The sequence below is a fragment of the Nestor notabilis genome, unplaced genomic scaffold, assembly GCF_000696875.1.
Source record: "Nestor notabilis isolate BGI_N333 unplaced genomic scaffold, ASM69687v1 scaffold2433, whole genome shotgun sequence".
NCBI classification, from domain to species: Eukaryota; Metazoa; Chordata; class Aves; order Psittaciformes; family Psittacidae; genus Nestor; species Nestor notabilis.
This window is the reverse complement of record NW_009921310.1, coordinates 82,384-100,942: the sequence shown is the minus strand read 5'-3', so window position 1 is coordinate 100,942 and position 18,559 is coordinate 82,384. Positions and strand designations below refer to the sequence as shown.

The 18,559-nt window shown below is 36.1% G+C and overlaps 1 protein-coding gene across 1 annotated transcript in view; it reads left to right on the top strand.

Annotated features, from left to right (window-relative positions):
* Positions 1 to 11,337: 11,337 nt before the first annotated feature.
* Positions 11,338 to 18,559, top strand: part of LOC104403053 (titin-like) — a gene marked incomplete at its 3' end in the record, with an annotated part of 88,968 nt that continues 81,746 nt past the window's right edge. The window contains exons 1-3 of the mRNA XM_010011086.1: positions 11,338 to 11,549; positions 13,655 to 13,758; positions 17,791 to 17,994. Coding sequence (XP_010009388.1) covers positions 13,668 to 13,758; positions 17,791 to 17,994 — 295 coding nt within the window. The remainder of the gene's footprint in view (positions 11,550 to 13,654; positions 13,759 to 17,790; positions 17,995 to 18,559) is intronic.

Here is an 18,559-nt window from a genome sequence, read left to right as displayed (position 1 = left end):
TGTTCAAATAATGAAAAAAAAAAAAAAAAAAAGTGACTGAGTGACAGTGATGTCTCCTGATACACTAATATTCCTCTGAAAGAAAACCACACTCATTCTGTTTCAGACAGAATTTCAGTGTAATGCTCCCCCTTCCCCTCTCCCACCTTTTTTTTTTATAGTTCTTGTTATACATGCAACACTTCCTCTTTCTTTTAATTATATTGTGGAAGGAGGGAATACATCTAGGTGTTTGGTATTTTTCTGTTTCTGCTACTTTCTTATTTTACAGTGCTGAGTTTCCTTCACAATCACAGTTTTGAGCCTATAGTTACTTCAAGATACCAAAATGTTTACATTTTCCCAATTGCTGTCTTAAAAAACAGATATAAATCTCATTCTCTCTAGCCTTACAACAAAACTGTATACTTAGGCGTATTACTAACCTCCCTTCTTCCTTCCCCATATGCAGACACCCATTAAGAAAGTGGTGACTGAGATTGCCTGACAAGATGTGGAGTTGTGTGAAGGGGTATTTACACAAGTACATAAGTCTAGAGAGGGAAGGAATTGCTTATTTTCATTTTTCAAAAGCAGCAGCCTGTCTGAGGGCTCAGGTGTGCCAGTAGGCAAGGGGAGGATGAGGCATTCCCCTGGTTGGCTTGGGTTGGATGTGGCTGGAGCTGCAATGGAGAAGGTGACTTACTCTCAAATCACTTGTAAGGTATGCCTATTTCTGGACTTTTCTCTGGAGATTTTGTTAGGGTAAGCTAATAATTTCTATGTGTGTATATATTTTGTGGCTCAGAGGAGGTGTATCTTTAAAAATTACTGCTCAGACTTCCTCTAATGAGGCTACACCATGGTATTCATGGTGTAACTCTGGACTATGGATCACTTGGGTCATGAGACCCACTTGGTATTCCTTAATAAAATTCCTTCTGATTGCATTTGGAGCTTGGCTGAGACAAAATCTCTAAACAATGAAGTTTTAATTTAGCATAATGCTGAGTGAATCCAAAGTCTCTGAGCAGCATGGTGAGAATCATGATATCAAAGATAGAGGGAGGCTTGCTAATACCACATATCAAAACATCAAAGATTGGAAATTACATGCCCAGAGTAAATAGATTAAGAATAACTGTGAAGCAAAGAAATGAAAAATGGCTGCAGAAAAGAATTTGGCTTGAGCTGGTACTACCTGTGTGTGGAGACACTTGAGACAGTGGTGAAAGCTGTGTGATAAAGCCAGATGCAGGTGATTTCTCCACCTGCAGTTTTTGCATTGCTTCAGACTGCTGACCCAGGACACTGACAAATCATCTTAGCTTATTTTGACATTTCATTATGATATCATGGGAAAACCATTGATGAAATATAACTATGCATTCTGTTTTGAAGGTTGCTATCAGAAGATGAACTCTTCATTTACAGCAGTCTTTGTTTCCCTATTGAGCTCTAGCCTGCACCTTAAAGAGTTGTAGAAACAATCACTTCATTTTTTCTTTACACGTACTTTTCCCTTTCCTCTCTAGAAACTGGTCATTTTAAGTTTTATATTCTGCTGACTTACCGATATAAAATCAAGATGGGGTCTGATCATTGCCACCATTCTACTCAGATGATATGTTTTTGTTTTCTTTTTCTAATGGTAAAAACCATCCTGGTATGAGATGCAGCCTGATTTCACAAGGTAATACAAGTAATGGAATCCAGCCAAAAATATCACAAGGAGTGGGTGATGCCCACTTAATGTTTTCCACTGGAATACGAGCTAATTGTACACCGTGACTTATTGCCAGCTGCCTGCAAAGAGGAGGCAAGTGTATAAACTTGGTTCTCTTGCTTGAAGTGAAGCTGCAGATCCCAAATTTCTGAGCTTTAGGTGCGTGCAACTCAATGGTGGTAGCAGCTTGTGCACGCTAAGTTCAAATAGCTAAGAACTGAGTTGTTTGAGCTGCTGGGACTGGCTAACAAAAACCTTAGATAAGGAAGAGTATGAGAGAGTAAACTCTGCACACTTCTAGCTTTTGTGGCCTCAGTCCTACAGCATATGGGAAAAATGTAAAAGCAGCTAAACTCGAAAGCTTACTTGCAATTCAGAGCTCCTAAGCAGTGGATTTATTAATACAGTGGCTGAAGATGTCTGCCTCACCATGCTGACAGTCCCACATTTGCCAAAAATAGCCATGGGCTCAATATGCTCAGGTTTAGAAGTTCCTGGGCACCTTAGTGAGATACACTGATTTTTGTTTCACAATAACATAAAGAAAAAAATCTTCATCCTAAAACTGGAGTAATGCTGGCATAGTTGAGAGCAGTTTTAATCTCCCGTTTATTGCACATTTCAGTAACTTTTCGTTCCTAACAAGGACAGTGATTACTTTGTTAAGTATTATGGACACATGGTACAGTTTATAGTAAAGAGGAACAAGAAGATATTCTTCATATGATAGGAATGTAAGATGTAATTTTTTGTTGTAGTATATGCCTTTGTGTACACTTCTGTGTGTTAACATCTGCTGTGCTGGCTTCTCTTTGTCAAGAATGCTTAGCCTCAGTTCTGAGGTTGTCTTCTTTTTTACTGTGGCCCTGGAGGTGGAACCTCAGGTAGTAGTACAGTGATCCAGTAAGTCCAGCTTTACAGCTCATTAAGTTACATGTCACATGAAGCAATGCTTTGATTCAGTTTAAACTGATGCTCATGACTGAAATTTTTTCAAACAATTTTGATGGGTTAATTTATGTTAGCCAATAGTGATCTTGATCAAAGCAGTACGAGGCCACATTCTAGCCTTCATCACCGTTGCAAATATAGCTCAATCTTTCCTTCACCCTCTCCCTTCCAAAACTTTTTTTCATTTTTTTTTTTACTAGAAGATTAGAGGAAAAAAGTGAAGAGAGAGACTGATGTGTGACAATGCACCAAATGCAAAAAGTTCCTCTCTTAAATTTGTATGGAGTATTTACTTTTCCATCTTCACTGAAACACAATAATCCACATAGGCTTGCCTACTACCTACACAAAGAACATGATTCTTTAGCATTATCATGGAACTAATATCACTATGCCAATGCATGAAATTCTTGGGTGCTTAATATCCATGTGTTTTAGTAAACATTATATAGATAAATGATGTCTGCCTACTAACTGTCTTGCAAACAAGTTATCCTGAGTTCCAGGCTCTCTTTGTCGTGTAGCGAACTTCATAATTATGAGAATGAAATTTTTCTTCAGTTACCCTAGTTTTGTCTTTTAAAATACAGTGAATAGTTTGCGGTTGGTTTTGTTGTTTTGGGGTTTTTTTTCAGCGCAAGGACAGCAGCCAAACTTCATACAAAAATTTAAACATACAACTCTACAAGAAGGAGAAGATTTAATCCTGCATTGCACTATACATGGAAAGCCCAAACCACATGTCTACTGGACAAAGGATGATATCCAAGTGGTATCTGGAGACATCAGTGTATGTTCTAATGTTCTTGAAATATTTCTTGGGAGAAAGATTATGTACTTTTCTTTATGCTACTAATAATCTCCTATGTGAATTCTATTGTTTTGCAGATTGAGAAATTAGGAGATACCTATTATCTTTTAAAAAGAAACGCAGTCCTTGCTGATACTGGGAAATATATCTGTGTTGCCAGGAATGAAATTGGAAAGGCTCACTGCTCTGCTTTTGTAACAGTGATAGGTGATTCATCCTGCCACATGCATGCTTTTAGGCATGTTGTTGCCACATTAAATGAGCACCTTGTTTCCACTAATGTATGTGCTTTGTTTCAGAGAAAAATAAACTCCCAGAAATCTCCACTGTAACTCAGGCTAAATCAGAATGGGAAGATGGATACTTTTCAGGAGAAAGGAATGCCACCACAGCTGAGGTTCTACAAGCCTGTGGCACACATTCTGTGCAAAATCAAAGACCAGTGGCTAAACATCTCCCAGTAAGGTAACTTGCAGCTTACTCTGTGCTACATCTTGTAATACTTCAATAGTTGTAAGGATCTTAATTTACAAAGCACACAGCAAACAGTCTTCCTAATCCTATGAATCCTTTGCATAATGTAAATTAAGTGCGTATGTGTTGTGTGTGCCTTTTACACTTAATTCTTCATCAGAAGATACGCAATTCTGTTAGATGAAAGACCCTGTAATATAATTGGAAGTGGAGTTTGTGCAATAAGGTATTCTGTTTAGCTTTTTTTTTTAAATTTAGATATTAATGTAAGATTGAATAGCTCAAAAATACAAAGTTTTTGAGAAGTTCAAACTCATACAACTACATGAAGTTTCAGTAATAAAATATGTAAATAAACTTTTCTACTACTTATTTAGAAGAATAAGTAGCAGTTCTAATAGCAGAACAGTCATTGTTCATTAATTGATTAAAGATGACAAAATTTCCCACTGCACAATTTCAGAAGATTAAATGAGATACATGAAGTCAATAGTCCTTGTGGTGACTTCTTCACAAGATTAAATCTTGCATCCTAAATTTAGGCTCTGATAAAAAAGAGAAATATTCTTTTGTCTTTAAGTTCCTGAGGTATGTTCAGCTAAACATGAAAATCATGTTAATTTCAGGGCGGATAGAGAATTCTGTATGATTAAAACATGTAGATCAGACAGAAAGGTCAAATTTCTCATTTTTCTCATCTTTTCTGTTCTTTAGAACAAAAATGCCCTCTGGTTATTTGTTATTGTCAGCAAGATGAGTTTTAATACATTTTATGTTCTGTCTGGAATCACTATGTCTAATCTCACATTGTCTCAAGACCTCAGAGAACAGTCTGTGACAACCACAACAATGTTGCTTATGAAAGGGAATGCTGCAGCTGACACAATTAAAAATATAGGCAGTGTTAATTGATGTCTTTTAAAACAGGTTTAAAGAGAAACTTTGGCTTCAAGGCGTGTATCTTGAACTTGAGAGGCCACAAAAGATTATCTTCAATTTGGGACATGTTCCTGCTCTTCTGCCTGCTACAGAGAGTCAGAAGATGGACTGAACTGCAAGATACCTGATTAATGAAGGTGTTCATGTTGTTTGCTCTCTCTATTAGTAGTTACTGGCCATGGGTGAGGAGAAGATGAATCTTTGAGTGCTATTTGATTTACATCTAGTTTACAATTTGTATTTGGTTTCTTTACAAATAAATCATTAATAAAATTCACCTGTGCACAGCATTTATTAGACTGATTTTTAATTTCTTGTGGTTTTGTTCTGGTCTGTTGGACAAATCTAAACAGATGATGATGTTGGAAAAAAGAGATATTAGCCTTTAAAATGACAGATTGTCTTGGTGATTCATTGGTATCCAACCAATAGTTCTTCCTGCTAGCTTATACAGAGAACTCAGACACAAACAGATGAGAACTGAAAACAAAATTGCTTTATAACTACAGAATTCCCCAGGTTATTAAGTACAGTTTAATAAACTCATTACCTTATTTCTAACATCTTTGAGACATTTTTGAGGAGGATGGGCATCAAAAGGAGTGTTTACTGGTAGTGTCAAACCTTGTCTAGTGAATGCTTAGTACCAAGAATGTCTTCAGGGAAGAGAGAGTCTCTTTTAGGCAGCATAATGAAGTCTTCTGCTATATTGCTTCTGCTTTCAGGATTGGATTAGTGTGACAAAGCAGTCCATTTCCAGACCATGTGTGTCATTGCAGTTTCAAAGCACATACTTAGTTTAGACAAGGACTTCCCAATGATAGAATCCTGAAGACCCCACAGCATCTGTTCAGGGTATAAGGAAAACCTGAACTGAAATTGATTTTTTTAATTTATTTTGGCAGTCATTAACATGATTAAACGTTTGTCTCCATCTCTTGAATTCAGAGTCTAGTTGTTTTTTTCACTTCACTGCAAAGCACTTTGCAGAGAAAGAGGAGGACTTTCATGGTATCATCCATTTGCAGTGTTGAAAAGGGTAGTTCAGAAAATGCCTAATTTTTGATGGGTGTTTGCATGGCACAATAACTAACAGAACATCTAGTTAGGCTTGAGAATAACCGTTCTTCTGATTCAGATTTTCAAAGTCCTGCCTAGCAAGTGATTCATGCTACTCAGACTTCTGCTTGGGTGCACTGCCTACGGCTTGGTACATGTGTAATGTGCAACTGCCTACTGAGCAACATTTTGTCATTCCTTATGTAAACATTGATTGGATCTGTACTGGGTTTATATACAACAATAATGCGCTCACACTTCTCGCAGAGATCAGATAGGGGTTTAAGCGTGGTTCATCCATGTAGATGTCATCTGTGCAAAACTGGGACTGAAATAACTTTTTTGAGAGTTTCTTAAATCATATTATAAAAACGTTTAACATTTATTGCCAACAAGATGCAGGTTGTCTGTTAAAAACTTAAATATCTCCAAACTGAAGTACAGACATAAAGAGGAAACAAGCTGAAAAAAAATATCATGTACATGTCTTCACCTGATCACATAAATCAGTTGCTTGACGTTATGGAAAAGCCAATGGCATCCTGCCCACAGAAGAGTCACAAGGCTGTGTATATATGCATATAAATATAGTAGCTGAGGACGAGGTTCTTGCTCTACTTATTTGCCCCTTATCTCTCACAAGCAGTTTTTTCCAAAGTGAAATGGAGACAAATATCAAACATTGTGTGTATCTCATACAATTACCTTTCTGCTAAGACCCTTCTTTGCACATATTGCTTAGATGTGAAGATTTCACAGAAAATCTGTTTCTAAATGCAGTCACATTCTGAGGACTGACAAAGTACATATCAGATATCACCCCCACCCCCAAATATTAAAAACCTCCAAATGGTATGTTCTTTTATCAACTGGAATCCCTAAATTTGACATAGAAGATTTTATTTCTTTTTTGATTTAAAAATTAATTTTGTAAAAATGAAAGTGTGGAATTCAGTGCCTGCTGATCTTGATTCCTCAGCAAATTTAAGACACTGGAGTGTTCTTGCTTTTCCTCTTGGTTGTCAGCCTCTAAGAGCAACTTGAACTTTAATATTTGAAGTGGGCTTTTTCCCTGAATTCACAAAACACAACTTTCCTAAATAAAAAAAGAGTGTTAATGCTTCTCTAAATAATACTAGGTGAAACAGAAATCTGTATAGCTCTTCTTACCTATGATTTTCCTACAAACAGTAGAAAGTGGTGTTTATAAACAGATAAACAAAAACCCCATCAACCTTTTACCAATGAGGAAGACAGCTATTACTCCACGTGTTCCCAGGGAATGGATGCATTACAAAACATGGTAAGTATGTTTGATTCTTTTAATTTTATAAATCATAGTTGCTCATGAGATTATTAAAAGGTCCGCAAAATTTGGCAGGATGTATGTCTCTATTAAATTCTAAGTACTATCTCCACATTAAAAATTGTCTCAAGTATCACGGTATTAACTATTGCTTTGTGGAGGAAGTGGAATAGTTATTAAGTATACTCTTAACTCACTGTCCAGGCTTTTTTAGTAGGGCCCTGCTTTCTAAGGTTAGTTGCTGAGTAATGTTTTTATTCCTTTCTTCTCTGCATATGTAAATGTGTAGGGATGATACAAAACAATATCTAAGGAAAACTTGGGAAAAGTAATGTCTGTAAATCTCCTTAGATATTTCTAAGGAGATATGAATCACAACTATCAACATGAAGTTAGTGAATATGGGCCCTGATAACTAATCCATACCCATTAAAGTCTAGTCATGTTTCTCACGTTAAATAGCTAGTTTCAAAAACCGCTTAGTGCCTTAGTTATCTTGTTTGTTTTGCTCTCCAGTTACTGCCTTCTTCAGAACAACTAAAACAAGTTTCTGCAAACAAGTTTTAGTTTGTTTTGAAAAATAATAATATATCTTACATAATCAGTTACCATAGCTTAGATTAAAGATATCAGCAACCAAAAGTGCTGCAACTTCTCAGAATCCAGCTTCAGCACGCAAACATGGATATTCTTGTGAAGATGATGAATTTTATAATCTTTATTTAAGGTTCTAAAGTTTTTGTCACAAAGTCCCATTTATAGCATTTGCGGGGGGAGGGGAGTTGATGAAGGTGGTGTAAATGTGTTCTGTTTTCAGGTTAGGATTTAATGGTTTAGGAGTTAAGTGAACAACTTCTTAGTTATTTCTAAATTTAAAGAAAGTGGGTAGGAGGAGGAAAAGCAAGTTTGTTTGTTTTTTTAAGGTAGATTTTAGAAAACTGGAAATTCATCAAGGATATAACATCCAGATACATTTTGGACTGTGTTTTGTCAGTTCTATAAGGATTTAAGACAGCATTATATCAGTGAAAAGTTTTATTTAAAGTGACCAAATTATTTGTTTCATTACTCCCTTGGTTCTGCATATTTGGTTGGAGGGCAGAGTGAAATGAAAATAGTTTGTGAAAGGAGACATAAAAGACATTCTATAGGAAAGAAGAGGGCAAAGAATGAAGGGAGTACATAAAAATGGAAGTATGAAAGTAAATGAGAAAGGTACGGATTCTTTTATTGTTTGCAAATTAGCATGTGTGGATAGATTAAGGGACCAGGAAAGAAAGAAAGGCTTATGCTAGATTGGCTGTGCAGCTACAGCACATAGTACACTACTAGTGTTTCACAAATAAAAAAGAAAAAGAAAGGTTGTGATTTTATTTGAAAGAAAGAAATTTGGAAATTCCACTTCAGGAAAGCGCATTGAAAACTTGCCTAAGTGGCAGTTTGAAGATTTCAGTGTTCAAGAAAGACTGAATTTCTCTTGATGCCCTGACTGGGCATCTTCATGTGGGCCTACTAAAGTAGTTGTTCCTTTTGTGCAGCTCCACTCATCAAGTCGATAGGATTATTAGAATTAATCAAAGTGAATCACATGAAAAGCAGTTGCTGGTATCCACACCACAATGTTTCATCATGTTGAAGATTACCTGGTTTTTCTTAAATGAAGCAAATGTTGAAATTTTCATAAGGATCCTCAATTTGTATGTTTGCCTGAAAAACTCTTTGTCATTCTCTAGATTGTTTGTTTGATCCTGGAGCAAAGAAATAATGTCTTTTTTACCAGCAGTATCTACTACACAATAAGACTGAAATCGTTCTGCTTTTTATTGTGGATATGCTATGTGACACTAAACATGTAGAAATCACACTGGGCTGATTGATAGTCATTCTATTAACGGAAGACATGCATTATAAATAATTCATATTCCTTAATGTTATGAGAGAAATATTTCACTGTTCAATTTAATTTCTGAATTCACCAGCAAAAGTAACAGTTAAGAAGGTATAAACTTTTGTTGGAATGAGAGTAGATTTAATAATGATCAAATGTAAATGTAAAAAAAAAAAAGGAAGGAGCTTAGTTTAAAAATATATTTGGTTTATGTGTTTGAACGCAGCAAAGTGTTTTCTTTATAACTATTATTATCAATTGTTGTTGACATGATTGAAATAGAAAAATTTGAATTTCTGAATATCTCATAACTTTACGCGACAGTTTGCATGTTTCTGTCATTTTGAAATCATCACACATTCATAAACTTTTTCATTGTTTATTTGACTGAGACATCATCATTAAGCTGCCTGCATTTATTAAGTTTGTGGATACTAGCCTGTGTTCTTTCTTCAAGTTTGATTTTTCACTGAATACTTAAGTGTTCAGCTACAGAGAAAACCTGCCATTTGCTAATTAGCAAGTCTATTTAGAATCAGAAATTAGATATCCAGATTTCTGTCGACATTTTTTGGTTTTAGTAGAAGCAATCTTGTCCTCCCTGCTAACATGAACAGTTGCATTTGCTTTTGTACTAAGTCTTATCCAGAGAGTTCAGGCTCTCTGGCAACTATTTGAAAAAAAAAATTAACAATGAGCTGACTCTGACTAACTCTCTGTGGGTGTCCAGAAAGTACCAGTGTAAAGACTATTCCTCCAGTTTCTGTTGCTGTTGTTACTGCTGCATGCCAAGAGTAGCCATAAATTTGACACTTTATGGGATGGATAAATTAAAGGGCAGATCAAATTTCTGAGGTTATTTATGAGATCACAGCAATATGTTCTTTCTTGCTCTTTTCAGACCTGAAATCTATAGTATAACACACCCATGCAGGAATCATAGTGGTGGTATTCTCTCTCCTGGGCATTTTCTGGAGCTTCTGCTGGAGGTTTCCCTCAGATTGTTTGCAAGCACAACTGCAGCTGACAGTACAAAACTCCAGCCTGTGTTTACTTCTCTAGGTATCCTCTGGGAGATCCTTTTCAATGCGAATCTTGGTAACAGCAGACTGAACTCCTCTATTTTCCAAAACAGCTAAGCATGTGCTTGAATTTAAGCGCAGAAGTAGTCTTATGAGCCAGATGTGTGCATAAAGTGCTTGCTAGATATGCGTTATAGATATTCCACTTTGTAAGGAAGGAAAGGGTTTTTCAGTAAAATGGCAACAATGGAAAACAGGCTGATGTGATGGTGTGGCAAAACACCTCCCATTACAGCTATAAATAAGAGTAGTCTACTAACTCTGACCTCTGTTTCAGAGACAGACATTCTAATAATACAATTAGCTGCACTGACTGATGAAGCTGGGCTATTGGAACTTCACAAACTAATAAGCCATTCCAGAGATGATTAACTCTGTGATCTGCACAAGGCCCACACAGGTCTAGAAAAAAGCTATTAGGCTAAAAATCCGCTTTTTTTAGAAATTACAGTAGTTGTCTGTATTAATTTAATTTCACAGAATTAGTATTTCTGTACTTTGTATGATACTGTTTGTTAAGCTTAACTGCTTGGAACAGTGAACAGAAAAATTGTGAAACAAGCAAACAAAAAATGGACAAATCTCTATATTACCAATTACAATTTTAGAATTCAAAGTTATTTAATGTTAAAAAAATAATTTAAACAATTTATTCTAATAGTGTGCAGCCACATGTCTGAGCTCAGCTCACTTATTTAATCTGGTGATTGACAGAGCATTTGGTAGCTTCTTGGATGTTTTAGAATGAAAGGAAGTAAGGCTGAATCTCACTGATATGATTATGACTTGTCCATATCCTTTGCTAAAAGGCTTCTTTATTATTTGTCTTGTGCTTATGACTTAGGAAATTTGCAGGATCTTGTAAACTGCACATAACAAAAGACATTGATTTATAAATCAAAATCTTTGGAACAGATGAGGTTTCCTCAGTGAATCCCTTTTGTGCTTCCAAAATTAGCCTTGTCAGTCAAACCAACAGGTGGTGTATGGTTACACATAATGGATCCCCTCTCACAAGATATGTTCTTTTAGGAAACCAATCAGAGCTGACAGTGACATGATGAGGCAGACTTGACAGCAGAGCTGGGGTATATAAAGCAAAACAACTATGTTAGCACTTCTGAGCAGTCGTGCATTCCCCGCCTCGCCTCGGGTGTAGGGATTGCAAAAAAACAAAACTACACTGTCAAGACTGTGTAGTTTTGTTTTTATGATTAGAGGCTCTACAATTCTCATGCTGGGATTGTCTAACAAAATCTTACTCTGGATAAGGACGTCGTTTAAGAAGATTTCGTTGGGCTTAGCCCACTCTTACAGGCACTTTGAGAGATCAGGTCAGTAGCATGTTTCTGATGGTGTAATAAGTATTTTATCAGTCATTAATAATCCTGATACAATCTATTAGCTATAAGTCTGTTCACAGGGGGGATATAGGTTTCAGACTATAGACATGGACCATTTAAATTCTCTGGTAAGATCATGTCTTAAATTTCTGGGAGTAAGTTTTAATAACACTCAGCAAAAAGTTTTTCTAGTGTATTTATTGTGAAAGACTATAAATTAAGATTTGAAATGTGCGTGTAAACATCTGCTTAACTTAAAACCTCCTTTCTGTTGGGAGTGTTCAAGGTTATGCTACTGAGAGATAAACTGAGAAGCTCCAAGAATAGCTCTGATAAAATGCACATGGTATCAGCTAAGCACTGATGACTTTTTAAGGGAATCATCTGCTAAGGTATCAGTTACATGGCAGCTCTGGGACACTTGTCTGCTGTCATTCATAGCCAGGAAGGTTATTTCTGGAACGTGACATTTCAGATGCATGCTTTCAATTCTAATTATACAAAAAGCCTTATAAGATCAGACCTTCATCACCTAAATTTGCCTAGACAATGAAATATATAAACTTCGTATAAACTCAATGACAATTCTACTTAATTATTTGTAATCTATTTTGGAGTCAGGAAATTACATATATGTATGAGTTTTCATAATGTTTAATTATATTTTAAAATTATTTCCCTGTATTTTAACATGTGACAGTTGTCTTCATCTTCCTTTCAGAAAATTAGTGTTGTGTTAGGATAAAATGGTGGTCATTTATTTCTAATCCGAACTCATTTCCTCCATACCCTCGAAGCTGAAAAGCTTTGAAATTGGGCTGTTCCTCTGTTAAGCTGGAACAAGTATCCAGATAACCAGTAAAGGCAATAAAAACCAGCTCAAAATCCCAATACAATACCCAGCTCTACTCTTATGTGCTTATTGTATGTAGTCATCAGGCACTAATTTCAATGAAGGAACTCATGTCTTTGAATGGTAGCATAAATTTAGCTCATAGTGAAAGAAACTTACTTTTGTTATTAATTTTTAAGTTAAACCTGGGACTGTTACAAAATCAGGCACAGAATTCAAAGTAAACAACAGTAAATGTGTGAGTGAGATTGACTTGAAAAGATTACGAAGTTAACCCTCATTTAGAAAGACCTGATATGCTTTCAGGGGAATTTTTTAATGAGAAAAATTGTAACTTGAATAGATGTATGATACTATTAAGATATAATGGCGTTTAAAAACCTGGGCAATTCAACATCAGTAAATAAATATGTTCATGGAAATATAAAATACTCCTGATACAGAAGCTTTTCTAGTGGCAGTGTGCTATTTCAAAGTAGGATCTTGTGTCATGAGAAGAGAAAGCAAACTTCTTTTCTTTCAGATTTCACATGGATCTGCAGTTGTTCAAACCATCAGTGTCAGTGGCTACCTTATATCCTAGCTCACATTTCCAATGTAGTCTTCCCATATTCAAAATTCCACTGGGATACTCTCTAAGAAAAAACATAATTTTATCTACATCTTTAGTGCCAATATGCTTCTGTGTAAAATGAAATTATTTACTACTTATAGACTGCTTGTAGGAGAGAGTCTCTTGGCATTTCTTTTCATTATCAAAAGCCAAACATTGTAGACCTTCAAATTTTTTCAGTTGCTGCTTAGTGACCTTGTTGTCTTCCTACTGGAGAATGCAAATGGTTTGCACTAACAAAACATTTTCAAATAATCTAAAAAAAGACCACATGGAGATTATTTTCTGTTTAGATAAAGATTAATGGACAAATACAGGCTAAATGACCTGTGGAAGGTCATGCAATGAGTCAAGCAGAACTTTGTCTCCTGATGCATTCTTGTAATGCTAAATCACAGCTTCACTAAATATAACATTTTCACATCCAACTCAGCCAAGACAGCCCTAAGAATAATTTGCTATACAATTTTTCTAAACCTACAGTCACCACGCTTCACCAGGTCAATGTGATTTATAACTGAGTAAATTGTTATGAAAATAATCACAAATATTCTTAAAATCTAACAAGAAGGATGTGTGTGTAATAACAGATTCACCATTGATATCTAATTACGTTTTTGTTGCTTTCAGAGTGCCTGTAAAGATGACGACAAAAGCACCAACATTCACACAGCCGTTACAAAGTGTTGTGGCACTGGAGGGTAGTGCCGCAACCTTTGAGGCTCATATTAGTGGTAAGGTTTTCATTCATTCTTGCAAGATTGATTATTGTCTGTTACTATTTTTGGTAATGTTTGCACTAAGACAAATGATAACACTTTTCGTAGATCATAATCTGAGTTGAACGGGTAAAGACCAGTGCTGAAATGTGACTATATGTCCACATCATACAATAGTAATCAGTACTGAGGTGCTGTCAGATACCCACAAACACACTGAATAAAGTTACAAGGCTTTCCAGGCAATAGTGAATCATCCTGCCAATGAGACTGGTGTCTAGTCTCATGTATGTTAGAATAATGAAAACTGGGGGAAAATAGCGTTTAATGATATACATAAAAACACATTGTGCTAATAAGGGAACTTTATATGGGTGTAGAAAGGGTGATCTTGTTTGGATGATGATTGGACAGAATGAGGAATCAAGGTGCAAAAGGCAAGGCATATGCTAGTTCTTCACTGACCTAGTGCTACGCCTAACTCTGGCACCTTCTGTGCCTTTCAGTTTACTTAATTCCAGAGTTCTGTCAGGGCGATTAAAAGCACAAAATATGGGTCCACTTGGCTACTGAAGACAGTAGAAACCCCTAGTTTGCTAGATAATAGATGCGTATGGTGATCATGTTGGTAGTTCGAGGCTGGATTAATATAATTTAAATTGCTGATGTAATTTAAAAATGCCACATAATTTTAAAGGATAGTTCATTTTTCCATTCTACAATCCATTAAAAAACACCTTATCTTGTGCAAAACCCCATGCAAAAGGCCTTATTCACATTGTAATATTGAGTTGGTTCTCACAAAACCAACACCCTGTTCCAAGAGTGCCTCTGACCTCGGCAGTGACTAAGGAGAAATGACACACGTTCTTCTTGATGGAATTATATTGTCTTACAGGCAATGTGATGATCCACATATCATAAAACACTACCCAGATGCTCTGTGACAGGTGCAAACACATGATCTGTCCAAGTATAATGATCTCTGACATCTAAGGTCCACTGTGATTCATTCCTTTGGTCCCTTTGAATAGCACTGACTCACACAAGGTGCTTGAACATGTCCTGTAGTCTATACCCATGATATTTTTTAACACCTTATTCTGGTTTTGGCCCTCTACTGTTCAGTTAATTGCCCTGACCTCTTGTTGTCTGTACACTGTAAATTTTCTATGAAGAGTTTCTTTCCACTGCTGATTACAATACTTATTATGAATACATGAAGATATCACCAGAACAAGTGAATATACTAATATTATGGCTCAGTGTGTGATTTTGGGTAATACATAAAAAATATGAAGAAAGTTTTATTTCTTGAAGTAATTGCATAAATAATGTACTATACAGCTTTATTCTGCTACATTGTCTGCCTTTTCTATCTGTCTTGAATTATTGTGATTTTGAAATTTAGACTTTGTTTTTAGCTCTGATAACACTACCTTTTTATATACAAGTCAAGTATTAATACAGAGCTACAATTCAAACGTGAGGAGCCCAGTCAAACTAAGAGTACCAGAAGAGCTTAACAGCCACCTGAGGTGCAATTTTGCAGTCTGTAGACTAGAACAAATGATTGTACTGTTGTGTCAGACTGAGAATTAAGCGCCACATTACAAAGTTTTGATATCAGACAAAAATACTCATTACCTCCCTCTGGCTCAGAACACACAAACCTGTGATTAAAAGCAGTAACTGCCAGAGCAGCTAGCACATCATCACAGGGGGAGCCCTACAGGATGAGCAGTTACTGAGGCGACATAAGGCAGCAATTCACTGTCAAGAAAGTCTGCAGCGCTGATGGCAGTAGAACTGTGCCCACCCTCATGTCTCCACAGTACTAATCAGGTATTGAATCTGTTCACAAACAACTAACCTTGTACTCCACTTCAGCTGGGTACTGAAAATATCAGTTCAACTTTCTCTGAATTTTGCATTACCCAATGTAAGATGGCCCTACACCACGTATCGTTGAAAGCAACACGTATATGGTACACAGTTTGGCAATTCCTTTCACTTACATCATTGCCAGAACATTGTCTGTGAATTCAATTACTAAATTAGTGAATTTGAGGCCCATCAGGTTGATTTTTTTCATTTTGTCAATAAAGTTCAAAAACCTTAAGGACAGTTTTAAAAATGAAAATAATGTCCTGATAATTAATATACAAATCATAGTGTCATTTGGCACATTTTAAAGTAAGTCCTTACTCTACATAGCCCAGTCAAAAATATCCATAATCTGAAGTAAATCTTACCTTTTAGTCCTTAGCCGTGTGGCACAGAATTAGCAGAGTCCTAGTAAATTTGTGAAGTTCAGTTTCTTTTAGTATGAGTTTGGCCTCAGATTTTCAAAATGGTTTCTAATTTTGAATCCCTTGAGCATATGACTTTGAGACATTAAAATAGACTCAATTTTTTAAAATGTAGGCTTTGTTCAACCTACCACACAAACCCCATGTTTGCTAATCATCATACGATGCTGCACCAAGAAAATAAAACATTTGGTTTCAAGAAATTCTCTATTGACAATGTGATTTTTGGTTGCCAAGCCTAAGCATTTTGAAACTCATTTGAAGAAATGTTAGCTCTGGATGAAATCAGTGGGATCTGCTGGATACTTTATATTTATGGTGATAATGTTCAACTTGCCCTACACTAGTAGTACAAAATCAAATTACACCAGCCCCATCAGAGCTGTTTGTTAACTTCCATATGTGAAATTAACTTTGCTTAAATGTACTTTTACCCTTTTGATTTCTAATCCACTCTAAAACTGGCAACACCCTCTTTCTGTGTGTGCTTCTATTTTACATATATCTAAAAATCAGTTTTTCAACTATGAGTAAAATTTAAAACTTTGCTAACCAAGTATGGTATGGTTGCAGACAGCCGGTAAAAGCTTCAAACTACATTTCTCAGATTTCCTTTCATTTTAGTCTCACACAGTCATATTCCTGGCACATTAAACCCCCAGATAATTAAACAAATTTATAGGAGAGGTAATCTAGAAAGGAAGCAGAATTCTGTAGTCCTAGGGTTTTCCAAGCCACAGAGAGTGGAAATGGAAAAATTAGAGCAGCTGCAATTGCAGTTGCAGTTTTAGATCTCATTCCTGAGCCTCTGTGCAGTGCAATTGGTGATTTGGCTTCAGTGAAGAAGTACATGAAGTAAATTTGAAGGGTTTTTTACTTTGGAGAAATGTTGCTCTAGGTCTACAAAAAAACCTTTGAGCTGGAACTATCTCCTTAAATCAACTGTTCTCCTTATATGGCTTGTCTAAAAACATTGTCTGTTTGTCAAATGGATTTCAGTTGCTCAATGGAGTTGGCTGCGTAAAACATCGTGAACAGAATTTTTATTAGGAATCTAAACACACCATTTAAAGCTAAAAAACCAGCTGTAGATATATGTTTAACTCTTGACAAGAAAAGTCTTGCTCATGACCCTGGCAAAAAAAGAGTAATATATTTGAACAACATAAGGTCAGCTGATTCCAGCTGACTGCTTTATACCAAACTAAAACAGAATTCACTCCAGGAAAAAAGAAACAAATCCCCCAAAACATTAATAGCACTTGATGTTAGTGTCTACAACAGTCACTATTTCTGCCACTTCATTTTTTACATCGTTTAGTGTTAGAACAACTACTTAACTTGGTCAGAAGTTCTGATTTTTACTTTGTCTCCAAACTATTGGACTGGATAAGTTTGTTAGCAATAAACAATACTGCTTAGATACTAACAGATAAATAAAAAATTCTCACGTGCATTAATTAATCTCCCTCATAATTTCATACAGTGCAGTCATTATTCAAGTGATTTCCTAAATTCAGTAGCCTGTGCAGTTGTCCTATTGCTCTTTGTATTTTAAAGACCTTTCTAAAAAGAAATTCCTTTACCACTGTGTCACTGGACTTACAATCACGTATCTGTGCCTATGCCACTGCACTCCACTGTGACTGTGCATACGTGAGCGAGTATTATGGTAATTTTCAATACCTCGCATTTCATAGAATCTTAATCTCCTCTTGTATTCCTTTTTCTTTAGGTTTCCCAGTTCCTGAGGTGAACTGGTATCGGGATGGCCAGGTTCTTTCTGCTGCAACTATGCCCGGTGTGCAGATCTCGTTTAGTGATGGCCGCGCTAAACTGGTGATCCCCACCGTGACAGAAGCAAACAGTGGAAGATACACCGTACAAGCCACCAATGGATCTGGGCAAGCTACTAGTACAGCTGAGCTACTTGTCACAGGTATGAAACAGCTAAAGAAAGGCACCTCCCTCTGCTGGCAGTGTGAGAGAGAGCAACAGCAGGAGTGTCATCATGAAAAAGGTTTGGATTTAAAGTACATGATCAGAAAAGAAACAGCAAATCAATTCGTTTTCCTAAAGCAGTCTAGAATTCAGCATGTATTCTGACTAGTATTTTCTAACAGCATCATTTATACATTAACTGTATAAAGTTTAATATTGATCTAAAAACTCTCAACCACAACTGCAAACTTCTGTCTCAGCTTCTGCTCATGTGCTCTGTCACAGTGGCTTTATTCAAACTACACATAAAAGAAAGGATAAAAGAAAAGAAAGTTCTGCAGATATTTAGCAGAATAACTCACATAAAGGGCCATACCCAAGAGACTGCACTTACTACCTATGGTTATAATCAATGTATCTCTAATTCTAGAAGTATTTGCACTCATTGGCATAGTCAGAAATATCAGAAATATTAAACATATGAAAAAAAAATAGGGTGTTTGCATCTTGGCATATCAGCTCTATGTTTTGAATGTTTGGGTCTGTAGTATCATCTGTCAGTA